Source organism: Rutidosis leptorrhynchoides, chromosome 5, assembly GCF_046630445.1.
Source record: "Rutidosis leptorrhynchoides isolate AG116_Rl617_1_P2 chromosome 5, CSIRO_AGI_Rlap_v1, whole genome shotgun sequence".
NCBI lineage: Eukaryota > Viridiplantae > Streptophyta > Magnoliopsida > Asterales > Asteraceae > Rutidosis > Rutidosis leptorrhynchoides.
The window spans coordinates 96666281-96678911 of record NC_092337.1 but is presented as its reverse complement, the minus strand read 5'-3'; the positions used below and the strand labels follow the sequence as shown (position 1 = coordinate 96678911).

Below are 12631 nucleotides of genomic sequence, written 5' to 3'. Positions count from 1 at the left end.
TATCTTCTTTTAATTCATTTTCTAATTCTATCATTACCCTATCTTTTTAATATTTACACGCCATCATCATCATTATCAAAATATATCTTCATCATATATATTTATGATCACAACCGAACACATCATCAATATTTCTTATTATCATCAATCTAATCGACTTTTTATCATTTTATGTAAACATCATCAATATCTATATTATCACGCTACCATTCATCTTCTTCAAGTGGGTTTCGACTTGTATCCAGGAACATAAACATCGAAGCAGCTGTACAGCATAATAATCATGAACATCTCATCCTCTCGTGGCTGTTCAAACAGAGAGAAAAAAAAATTAAAATAAAATATAAAAAAAACCACGGCAGAGATAGTAGTTCAAGGAGGCCTGATTTGATTTCGTACGAATGGTTGTTTAAACAGAAACATGTGCTGTTAGCAACACGTTAAGCAGCATAAGTTTAATATGATGTTTGTTGGTGGTCGAAACAAAACAGAAATTGATGGAAACGAGTAGCATTTACTTAAATGAAAATGGTGTTTTGGGTTTAAAAGAAATAGGATAGAGAAAGAGAAGAAAGTGAGGGAGAGATGGTGTCTTGGTTCGGTTTTTGGGTGATGGTATTGGGTGGTGCTCACGATGGCAACCGTGATAAAAGAGAAGAGAAAGATGATGAGAGAGAGAGAGAAGAACGATGGCGGATTATGGTGTTCTACGGTGATGATGAGGGTGTCGGTGGTGATGCTTGTCAAAAGAGAGAATGAGTGAAGATGGTACAAGAATTATTCTTGTGTCTGTCATAATAATGTAGTGTACATATGTATATAAAACTTAGATCAAAGACAAAAACACAAAACATATATTATAATCATAAAGAATTCAAAAGGAAATAGTATAGCCACCATAGATTTGTCAGTGTCTTTAATGACTTCGAATATTATTTCGTGGTACATTGCTAAACAGTTAACGTACAAAAGTGTTCCTAAAAATCTCAAACTTTTAGATTAAACTAGTTGTGGAGCCCTCGCTTCGCGCCGGGGGCTCCGTTTTGAATGCGAGTTAAAAAAAAATCTTTCCTTTTGTGGATCTATTTTGTAAAAAAGAATTTTTTTTCAACATCTAACATTGAAGGGTTGTTCCTTTTGTGAAAGTTGCTTCTTTTAGCATTAAAGTTAGTTGATCTATTTTGTAAATAAAATATTTTTCGACATCTTTTGGTAGCATTGAATGGTTGTTCCTTTTAAGAAAGTTGCTTCTTTTATCGTTGGAGACAAAAAAAAATGTAGCACAGTAGTGGCCTATGTGGGTCCTACTGTTTGAGCGCAGTGTAGAAGCCGGTAAAGCGTGGTGGGTGTTTTTGGTGTTAGTGATGGGATAAATAATAATTTATAATGTAGGTATAAAGTAGGAGGTTCGATTTGTATTTTAATGAAAGTTAGGGAGTTAGTTTGTAAAAAATAAAAAATTAAATAGTACTATTCATAATAAATAAGACAAATTTTGTCTATTAGTTTATTGGTAATATATTTAATTATTTCACTCATTAACTGTTTGAAACCTGATCAAAAAGGTTCAATAATTATTTATTTTCTGTTCCAATTTGTATGTACGGAGTGCTAATATTTAATCTTAAAAAGGTAAAAATATTTTTGACAAATCTAAAATCTTCGTAATCAATTTACAGTCCAGCTTTTATTTCAATCCTTCATGAACATGTACAATATCTATATTAAAACTAACAAAACATCAACCGAGTGTTACTGACGTTTACTAATTAAGCTCGAAATCATTCATTTTCCATTTACTCTCTCTCTAAATATAATCAGTTTTAAATAACAAATTTTATCACATAAATATATATTGTATATTTGTTTTAAACAAATAGATTTAATATTATTTTATATATTTACAAGTAGTATTTATATATATTAATATACATATTTATATATATACATTTGATAGTAGTTTTCATTATATCGCATATTATTTTACATATTTATTTACAACAATTTATTCATATATTATTTCAATTAATATTTCAAATTATTATCTATATATATATATATATATATATATATATATATATATATATATATATATATATATATATATATATATATATATATATATATATATATTAAATATACATGTATCTATTTACAATTAGTTGTTCGTGAATCGTTGAGAACAGTCGAAGGTCAATTGAATATATGAAATAGTTCAAAAGTTTTGAGACTCTAACATTACAGACTTCGCTTATCGTGTCGAACTTATATAAGGATTAAGTTTAAATTTGATCAAAAATTTCTGGGTCGTCACAACATGCCTCTTTTTACTTATATGTAATCAGAGAGAAATAAAAGCCATAGAGCTATTATTCCCCAAATCATTCTGTGTTTAATTTCCTTACAATATTTTACACATATTCGATTGGGAACAAATTCAATTTAAGCCTTTAATTGCTAGTTTTTCAATACAAGTAATTAAAGAGAAAAGGAATAAACCATTATTCCCATATTCAACTGTTTCAGTATTTTGCTTACTTTACTTTGTGAAGTCAAGTACGTACAACGAGACAAAAACTATTCCATATCCTTACAAGATCGCCGAGTCATTTATCTTGTAACGGATCACTAGATGATAATTAAAATTAAAATTAAAATAATTAAATATAATTGATGATTTAATTGTTTTAAAGTATTATTCCTCCGTATCAGTACTGTATTTGTTTTGTTAAACGGTGAAGGTTCGATCTGAAGTAGTCGTATGTGACAACTGTTTTATACGATTCTTTTTTTACCACATCGGCTGGTTATGGCGTATTAGCCCAAGGCTTATATGTACCTTTTACGACGTCGTTTACGATTTTTTCATTTTTTCCCGTCTTCTGAGGACTTGTATGGTCAAAATTCAGTTCTATCTACTGCCAAACGAGCCATTTCGAAACCCTAGGTCCGTACATACAATCAGTTGTAATCATAATTTTGTTAGTTTTAGATATACGATTGCTTACTTGATGTAATTATGGTTGAATTTTGTATATTTGATATCTGAACGATTGAATTGTGTGAAGTATGTGATTATCTGATCACGATTAATTCGTCGCGATTAGACTTAATCTGAACTGTAAGGATCATGTATTTAAAGTGATTTTGAGGCTTTTGTTTTAATTGAAAAATTACATCGACTTGATTGACTAACGTTGACGCTAGTCAACGGATTACAGCTTGTGACGGTTTTGAGGTGATCAGAATGAAATGTAGCTTGAAATCAACAAAGGAAAGTTGAATATTCTATTCTATTTTCTTTCATATTAGGTGAATTTATGCTGTTAAATCAGTTTCTGTTATGATCTATGCATTACGAAACGTATTATTGTTAAAAAAGATGCAGTGCTGTTGGATTAGCATTATAATATGCGTGTTACCTGTTACAAACAGGGTATGATTTGAATGTCTGATTCTTGAATTGTGTATTCACTTTGTCTATAAAGTATCCCGAAACAATGATTGCCTTGGTTTCACGAAATCTTTACAGGGATAAGACAGGAACTCAATTAGTGTTTTTGGCAATGAAATCACTAATCAAGATTGTGTGAGAGAATGTGTGTTTCTGTTGTTGTTATTTGAATGCAGAATGCCAGAAAAACGTATATGAAAATAGTTTAACTGGCAGTTGTATAATGAAAGGGTGTAACCCTTCATTTGGGCGGGAAATTCTGTTATACGAAAAGGTATAACATATAGTGTATTTTGGTTGAGGTTTCGGGGAGCTGTCCCCTCGACCCCGCAATTTACGTGACAATTAGTAGTCAACTTTTACGGGCGTGTACTCTACACTCTCTGAACCCATTTTTAAGTATAACTAGCTAACTATTGCATTCACGTAAATTTCAATTAACCAAAATGAATTGTAGATGACACTAATATCACCAATATTACCGACTGGAAATTTTGATCATATGCTTGACGGTGTTTCTCTCTCTAATGTTACAGGATTTGTGCTTCATCAAGTGTATCTCTTGAAACACTTACACATTTGAGGAAACATTCGCACACGTAGCGTTAAGTTAGTACTTTTAATTATCTATTATTTAAAAGAGATATTGCTGCTCATTAAGATCATCATTCGGTAGTAGCTCTGAAGAACTTGTTGCTGGAGTTGTGAAGTTGTATATCAATAGAAGATCAATGTTATCATGTTGACTAGAGTTGACTATAAAGTTGATGGGAACTCAATTCTTTTGGGGCAAGTTATGGTAACAATGGTCTTATGTTTTTGATTTAGAAGAAAATATGGAGGCATCAAAGCTGAAGTTTCCTGTCAATGCTGATGACTACACGTTATATGAGGAAGTTGGTGAAGGAGTTAGTGCCTCTGTGTATAGGGCGCTCTGTATTCCGCTGAACAAAGTAGTTGCCATCAAGGTTCTTGATTTGGAAAAGTGTAATAATGATCTGGTACGTTGGTTTTTTTTCTCTTACTGATTTAAACTCATGCATATCAACTGTTACAATATCACAATTGAGCCAAGTACCTTATGTGCCCGAGTAGTAACTGTTCTCTTAGTAGGTATAGGGTTATACTTGTACATGCAGCCTTCACCAATTCATATCTTTATTGCAAGCCTAAAGAGTCCATATCCTTGACCGTAACAACGTTAATAATTTTTGAAAACATGGTTACTAAAACAATGAAATGACAAGATTTTCTTAGTGAATTTGTTATTATCTCTTTTGCAACAATCAACTTGGTATGGATGCCATAATGTTGGTAGCTTTATCTTTCCTACTTTAACATGCTTGGTGCTGTAAGTGTAGAAGGCTCCTAGGATATATGGATAATTTTCTTGTATCTTTGATATAGGTTTTTGTTTGTCGAAAGTGATTGTGTGGCAAGGTTTACAAAGATTTTATGAGGATTATGTGTTGCATTTTTGACCGCTCATTAATTGACATTATTATGATTCTTTCTGTGACCTTAACTTTGTTATAAGAGTTAGCTCAAAGTACTTAGTTTTAGTTGTAATGCTTTCTAATATTTAATCCTGCATTCGCCTTTCTAAAATCATGTTCAATTCAAAATAGGATGGCATACGTCGTGAGGTACAGACCATGAGTTTGATCGATCATCCAAATTTATTACGAGCTTATTGTTCTTTCACAACTGGCCACCACCTTTGGCTTGTCATGCCATATATGTCTGGGGGATCTTGCCTTCACATAATGAAAACTTCTTATCCAGAAGGTTTTGAAGAACCTGTTATTGCTACGGTGTTGCGAGAGGTCGTTAAAGCTTTGGTCTACCTTCATGCACATGGACATATTCACAGAGATGTGAAGGTATTGCTCTTGATTATTTTAAAATGATTTGTTACATGGCAATTATACAATATAGGTGGTGGTATACAATGTATATTTCATGAATATACACTGATAATTTTTATCTGCATGAACGTAGATAGTAGCTATTTTATGATGATTTATGTTGAGTAACATGTCATTGACTGATCAAGTGTAGTCCTAGTATCTGATGATGGATTCTGTAGTATCTGAGTCTTTTTAACTTTACATTTCATTTATTTTATTTAAGGTTACATGTTGATCTCAGTCTGTAAATGCCAACACAATTATAATTTGTCTTTCCGTAATTGTTATGCTTAGTTACTGTTATAAGTTCACTTCCCCAATATGATGTAGTTTTTCTAGATGATCAATTACCAGTATCCAGAAAAAAATAAAAAAAAATAAATAACGTCTGGGAGTGTATCTTATTATCCCCTTTTATTATTCTATCTCAAGATTGCTAGTCTGACGGATTTCCGTTACCAGTATATAATGTTGGTTACTATGATTCAGGCGGGGAATATATTGGCTGATTCTAATGGTTCCATCAAGTTAGCGGACTTTGGAGTATCTGCGTGCATGTTTGATACTGGGGACAGGCAGCGTTCTAGAAATACGTTTGTGGGAACTCCTTGTTGGTATGTTTCGTTGGCCCATAACGTATTTTATCTTATCATAAGGTTATTTTTTGTATTCAATAAACTGTTCTTCCCTCAATTATGTATTCCTTAGGATGGCACCAGAGGTTATGCAGCAACTACATGGTTACGACTTTAAGTGAGTTCTGATTCATATAGCAGATACTATTCTAGTGTGTTTCCTTAACCAGACATAAACTTTTATTCATGTTTATTGATTATAAATAAACGCTTAAGATCTATGTTATGCATAAACAGGGCAGACATTTGGTCGTTTGGAATCACAGCACTTGAACTTGCGCATGGCCATGCACCATTTTCCAAGTATCCACCAATGAAAGTAAGGATCGTGGATCTCTTTGTCTACTAATGTAATTAACTATTAATTTACTGAATTATCACATAAATCCTCCCAATTTATCTCCTTGCCTGCAGGTTTTGCTTATGACACTGCAAAATGCACCACCTGGTCTTGATTATGAAAGGGACAAAAAGTTTTCTAAGGTTTGTGTCACACTAACAGAATTTTAGTATAAACGATAATGTGCTAATGTATATTGGCTGTGCAGTCTTTTAAAGATTTGGTTGCTACTTGTTTGGTGAAAGACCCGAAAAAACGTCCTTCCTCAGAGAAGCTTTTAAAGCATCCCTTCTTTAAGCATGCACGAACAACTGATTATCTTCACCGCACCATCCTCGAGGGTCTCCCCCCTTTAGGTGACCGTTTCAGGACGCTAAAGGTGTTTTGCATACCATGCTATGTGTCACATTGTCATTTGTTGTTATTTATTTATTTTACAACTTTGATGACAATCTTGTTGTTTTAGGCAAAAGAAGCAGAACTTCTTCTACAAAACAGTGAATTAAATGGAAATAAAGAACATTTATCACAGGTGAAATGGTTGCAATCGTAAATGTTATATGAAACTATTGGTTAATCCGTCATTACTTAATGCATGATCTTATTCACTCGTATCCTGATATAGTTACATATTTTGTAATATGCAGCAAGAGTATATTCGAGGAATTAGTGCTTGGAATTTTAATTTAGAGGACTTGAAGAACCAGGCTGCACTAGTATGTATTCTTGAATAATATTCTATCAATTTCATTTTTGGTATACTCTCTCACCTTGCTTTCTTTGAAAACAGATTAAAGACTATGATGATAATTTAACTGCCGAACATCCGGAGGAACATCCGGAGGAAAGTTCAAAACAGCAAAATGGGCTCAATGATTCAGATTCGGCGTCCGACCTTGAGGTAGCATGTTGATTGTGCTGAATTTTGATTATTTTTTTCTCTATCTGATCTGTCCTACACTTTACATTTGTGTTTTATAAGGGATGTTTCTTATCCGTACGTTGACGTTAGTGTGTAATAATATAAGCTCATGTTTCTCTAAATGCAGGATGAAATTAACGAGATTCCTAATTTGGAGGATTCGCTTGCAGCATTTCCTATGAAACCTATTCAAGCACTCAAGTAAGTTTATATGTAGCATCCGAATTACATTACCTTCTAACTACATGTATTAAAGTTGACACTGAATTGTAACTGCTGTCAAGGTTAAAACCTCTTTTACTCAAAGGTTTGGTCATATTTGAAGATTAGTATTTGATTGTATATTTAAAAGTAGACATAAATTTTGGCTATCTGAAGTTCAGTATTTGATTGTATTGTATCTTTTCACATCGCTCTGTTCGATTGATTTTCTGACTTTGAAGTTATGCATGTGTCTACAAAAAAACTACGAATTCTAAAAATATATGGGGTCCCGTATTTATAATTTAACAGTGTCTCATACAATTTGACAAGTACTTTATAATAAAATAAAATTTAAACTAGTAGTGTCCCGTGACCCCACAGGCTTCTATGTAGATACGCCCTTGAGTTTGGTCATATCATTTGAATTTAATATTTGTATTTTAATACAGGGGATGTTTTGATGTTGGCGAGGATGACTTAGTTACTAGTAGCCTATCAGATACTGAACAACACAGTGCCATGAAGCCATCGCTACAATCTGAGGACCAAACTGAATTAAATGATGCACAAAAAAAATTATTTCCGCAGCCAATTATTAATGGTCCAAAAAAATATTCAAGTGGCTCACTGGTACCAGATAGTGTGCATTCATCTAAGAAGTTACTTGGCAGTTTTGACAGGTAACTGCAACACTTGCCTAATTTTATGTGAACTACATATATTTATGATATAAGTAGATTTGTATTATGCGCCTGAACTAGCAAGTAATATTTTCTGTAACTATATGCAGAGAACACATACAATCCGATTTGCGAGTCGATCGCAGTTATAGTGGTCCACTACAAGGCCGATACAAAAACAACACAACCAACATTTATTCCGGTAAGCCACCTTCGACCTGTTAATTCAGTTTATTATCATAATAAGTCTGGTAGATTAATTTTCTTATCTTCCGTTCTAAACATGCCCCCTTTCTACTTGTTTGACCTGGTGTTGTAGAGGATGCATCAGAGGAGGCTGTGGTTCAACGCAAGGGACGTTTTAAAGTCACTTCAGCAGATCTCAAGGTATGAAATTTCTTAAAAAATTGATCTTTGTTGTGTGATATGAAATTTCCTAAATTGATCTTTGATTATGAATGATGATAGTATCTTTTATTAAATGGATTTGTAAACCTATCCTTTCTTTCTTTCTTTCTTTCTCCCCTTCAGGTTCCTGTTATTAATTCAAACTTCGTTGGAACTACAAGTCCGTCGACATCAAGTATAACTACTTCAGTTGTTCCATCTTTGCAAAGCATTTTGTATCATAGCACAGTGCAAAAGGTATGCACCTGATTTATTTTTAAATCTTTATAAATTGAGATTATTTTCATAATGTGCAATAACTTATCTACTTTTGTCCTTCTTCAGGAAGAACTACACAGATTAATCAAGTTCGTCGAACAGGTTTCTGGTAATATTAGCTTCCGTCCTCATTCTATATTTCATACGCAATAACACATAAACCTGACTTGTATCTCTGTATGCCAGGTAATTCCATGGAATATGTGGAAGCAGGAACCAACGAATTGTCACATGTAAGGGCCGGCCTTACTCGTTAAATAGATGTTTCTATCTTGAAAACCTTTTAACTATTTCAGCAATAATCTATTTTTTATTAATAAAATAATTAAGGAGGCTTCATGCATGATAAATAATACATTTTGCTAGATTTTCGATATGCTTAACCCATTTGACCTGTTTCCTTTTGTGCTGCTTTTTTTTTTTTTATATATTTTACGCGTATGACCAACTAGAGTAAAACATAACCTGAATTCCCCTGTTACAAGTAAATGGGTCGAAATTGCGACCCATAGCCAGTAGCCACACTACATTGATTAATGTAATTTACAAAGGACATTCATATTGTCTACATCTCACCTCCCCCATACACCACCTAGGTGGTATTGGGTTTGTTGTTGTTGTTGTTGTTGTTATCATCAATGTGTGTAATTAGTTGACAATCACTTGATTAATTATTTAACTTGGTCACATGCAGATCCCTATTGCTTCTCCAAGGGAGAGAGAACTACAGTCTCAGGTTATCCAGTTACAACAAAGGTATGAAACAAAGCCAAATGGTATTTTTGAGCTGCATTATATAGTGTATATATGTGCCTGTATTTTATTTATTGAGAATAAAAAATAAATACTCGGTTTTTCAGACATGGCATTCTTGCTGAGAAATTGCAAAGACAGAAGATGAAAAATGCTCAGGTATATTCATCTATTTATGAGCTGCATCATATGCTTAGTATGTTTAGGGTTAGGCCCAAGTCCGGTTGTGGGCTTTGGTCCGATAGGTTATTTAGGTTTAAATTAGGGTTCTTGTACTATAAATATCGTATGAATAATACTTGTATCCTGACGGGGTTGTATTGTCTAACATGGTATTAAAGCTTGTCTGATCCTGAGACCTAGTCGGGCGCCTTGAGCTGCTGTTTCTATACCGCCTCGTCAAATCTTTCTATTCACCATCCATCCCTACTTGGAAAAAAACCCTAATTTAAACCTAATTAACCTATCAGACCCAAGCCCACAACCGGACTTGGGTCTAACCCTAAACTTACAGTCTAATACATATTCTATATACTAAATCGTATCTCAAGCCAATTATGCACATGCATTTGCTAATGCAACATAGGCCCACTGACAACACCTACATAGGATCGTAGAATGGGATTGGGCAAGAGGTGAAGAGTAGAGATTGGCGATTTTGACTCATTTTCTTGTTAATGGATCACTCTGGGTTGTGATGCATCTCAAGCAGGTCAAATGGGTCAATTAAAGAAATTTATCCAGGATTAGTATTGTGTAATCAAATTGTCCATCTAATCATTTGTTACGCATTAGAATAATAAAAAAATTGGAAATGAAAAGAAAATTGTTTGTCAGTCAACCTAAGGGGGTCCATACGTTTTGACCCCTACAAAAAACATAATAATGGTTCATTTTAACCCAACCTACTTTGACCCGTTACCCAACCCGCCCATCTAGCCTCTTCTAGGTAACTACACCATGTCTTTTAGTTTCTACTCACTGCCCACCTTTACATACAATTGCACACACATACAAGCACTTCTTAGCTTCCCTTTATGACTATATCATCAATCAATGGTGCTTGTTATATCGTAAGTGTTTTGGTTTTGTGTAGTTGGAATTGAAACTGAACGATTTAATGAAGAAAGAAAACATTCAAGAGTGATTCGTGATGATGACAAGGACGATTTACATGTCTCCATGCGTCACTGTTTAAACTTTGGAACCTTTCACATGGCTACACAAAACCCGACAGACGACAGTCTATCGATGGTGTGTTTTCGAGTTTGCAAAGTCTCATCAGCTACTTTTATTCTTTGAGAAATGTAACATTAGTTAATGTGAATATAAGGAAAGGGAGCCTGGTAATTACTGTAAGAGTTTGTATGTCTATTGAGTTTCTTAGTAGCAGCATTTGACTCTCCCCTTGGCTTTGTCCATTGTTGTATTCACATTCCCTCATAATTATTTAAAATATATAATTTAAAATAATATTTAGTAATAAGGAAGCAGAATGTTTTAATGATCGAGTGATTGATATTTACATGAAATATTATTTTATTTAATTACAATATTATATTATATTATATTATATTATATTATATTATATTATATTATATTATATTATATTATATTATATTATATTATAGTATAGTACTTTTTTTGTTTATGAAAGTTTGAGGTCTACTATGAGTCTATTTGTATTTGTGATGGCTTAATTGTTGAGAAAATAAATTTAGCGTTGACCGGTGGTTTTATCTAATAAATATATGATATTGCACAAAATGAACACACAATTAGAAGCAAACTAGTGTGTTAGTGTGTGTGTGTGGGGTGGGGTGGGGGGGGGGGGGTTGGGGGGGGGGGGGGGGGGTTAATGTGATGGAGTCGTCGTTGGCAAAAGTGTAGGAAAAATTGTAGGGAAAAAAAGGGGAAAAAAGTGTTTATCGTTTTGTTTTTTTGGAAGAAAATTAGTTAAAAAAAACGGACCAACGTCATTATGTAGTCATTTAGTAAAATTTGTAGGGGAGAATGAGGGGGACAATTTAAAAAAAATAAATTTTTTTTACTGTAGATGAATAGTGCAGTACTCCTTGTGGGTACAACTTTCATCTGCGCAACGTATAAGTAAAGAAGTAAAAAGAACAAGTCAACTATGCATGTAGGAAAGTTAAAAGCATTTCAAGGAAAAGAAGAACAAGTTAGGTCTAGCATTGATTAAACAAAACAAAAGAATGATTTAGGGGGAATTCAAGAAGAAAAATTTACTCAAATAAGCATATTTAACCTTCTCTCATAAATAAATATTGTCAGACAACTTTTTTCAACAATAGACATATTTCGCCTAACATCAATTAGGCGAAACTCCTTTTATCCAATCAAAACGCGACACGTGCACAATAAACTTCCACCTCGTTTATTTTTTCAAATTTTCCAAACATTTCGCCTAACCTAACTTATTTAGGCAAATGTGGCGAAATGTTGTTTAGGCGATTTAGGCGTAATTTTACAACCAACTAAACTGACCACGTGTATTTTCAGATTCCACCTAACCAAACTTTCTTAGGCGAAATGTTTAAAATTACGTCTTTTGAGTTTCAATTGCCATTGTTGAGTTGAAGTCGCGATTTTAACTACTTTTATCAACTGGAATTTTGCTCCTCCACCGGAATTTTGATAAGTCCCGGTATTGCAGCAGCTTTAGAAATCACAGCAAGCATAGGATAATGCCCAAAAAGCTTCCCATCTCCAACTAGTAGAGGCTGTCCATTAGTTCAAAATTAGAATCAACAGGTTTAACGATATTAGTTGCTCAAAATAATCATATATCTCGACATGATTCCAACTACAAAATGACTGCAAAAATCTTGTAGGGTATGTATACGCGTTTGTGGTCACCAATACCAAAACACTAAAATAGGACAATGCGTAAGAATAATATATATTCAACTGCAGTATGCCTTTTGTCATTTATATTCTACATATAATTACACACAACAATCATACATTCTAATAACTCTGAGGTATATTGCCAAATTTATAGACTCAAGGGAAGGTCAATAGTACAAAGGATAGCCAAACAATC

General features: G+C 33.3%; 1 protein-coding gene across 2 annotated transcripts; it reads left to right on the top strand.

The window, feature by feature from the left end:
* The first annotated feature begins 2739 nt into the window (after positions 1-2739).
* Positions 2740-11078, top strand: LOC139846770 (serine/threonine-protein kinase BLUS1-like). 2 transcript variants are annotated; one of them, XM_071836283.1, is made up of 21 exons: positions 2740-2947; positions 3991-4455; positions 5083-5337; positions 5854-5978; positions 6073-6117; positions 6237-6318; positions 6414-6482; positions 6548-6718; positions 6806-6871; positions 6987-7055; positions 7130-7240; positions 7389-7462; positions 7915-8145; positions 8256-8347; positions 8465-8532; positions 8677-8790; positions 8878-8920; positions 8998-9044; positions 9506-9567; positions 9672-9723; positions 10661-11078. In XM_071836283.1, exons 2-21 carry the CDS (start codon positions 4291-4293, stop codon positions 10709-10711), a joined length of 1992 nt encoding a protein of 663 aa, XP_071692384.1. In that variant the 5' UTR covers positions 2740-2947; positions 3991-4290; the 3' UTR covers positions 10712-11078. The 2 variants fall into 2 exon arrangements, with proteins under 2 accessions (XP_071692384.1, XP_071692385.1); XM_071836284.1 differs by lacking the exon at positions 2740-2947 and adding an exon at positions 3318-3436.
* Positions 11079-12631: the final 1553 nt, after the last annotated feature.

What these genes read in the sequence shown, in the direction of transcription:
- LOC139846770 (XM_071836283.1), top strand. Translation starts at nt 4,291, where the DNA reads ATGGAGGCATCAAAGCTGAAGTTTCCTGTCAATGCTGATGACTACACG. An exon ending in CCAAGTATCCACCAATGAAA is followed by an intron (nt 6,319 to 6,413) that starts GTAAGGATCGTG and finishes CCTTGCCTGCAG; the next exon opens with GTTTTGCTTATGACACTGCA. An exon ending in AGAAGATGAAAAATGCTCAG is followed by an intron (nt 9,724 to 10,660) that starts GTATATTCATCT and finishes GGTTTTGTGTAG; the next exon opens with TTGGAATTGAAACTGAACGA.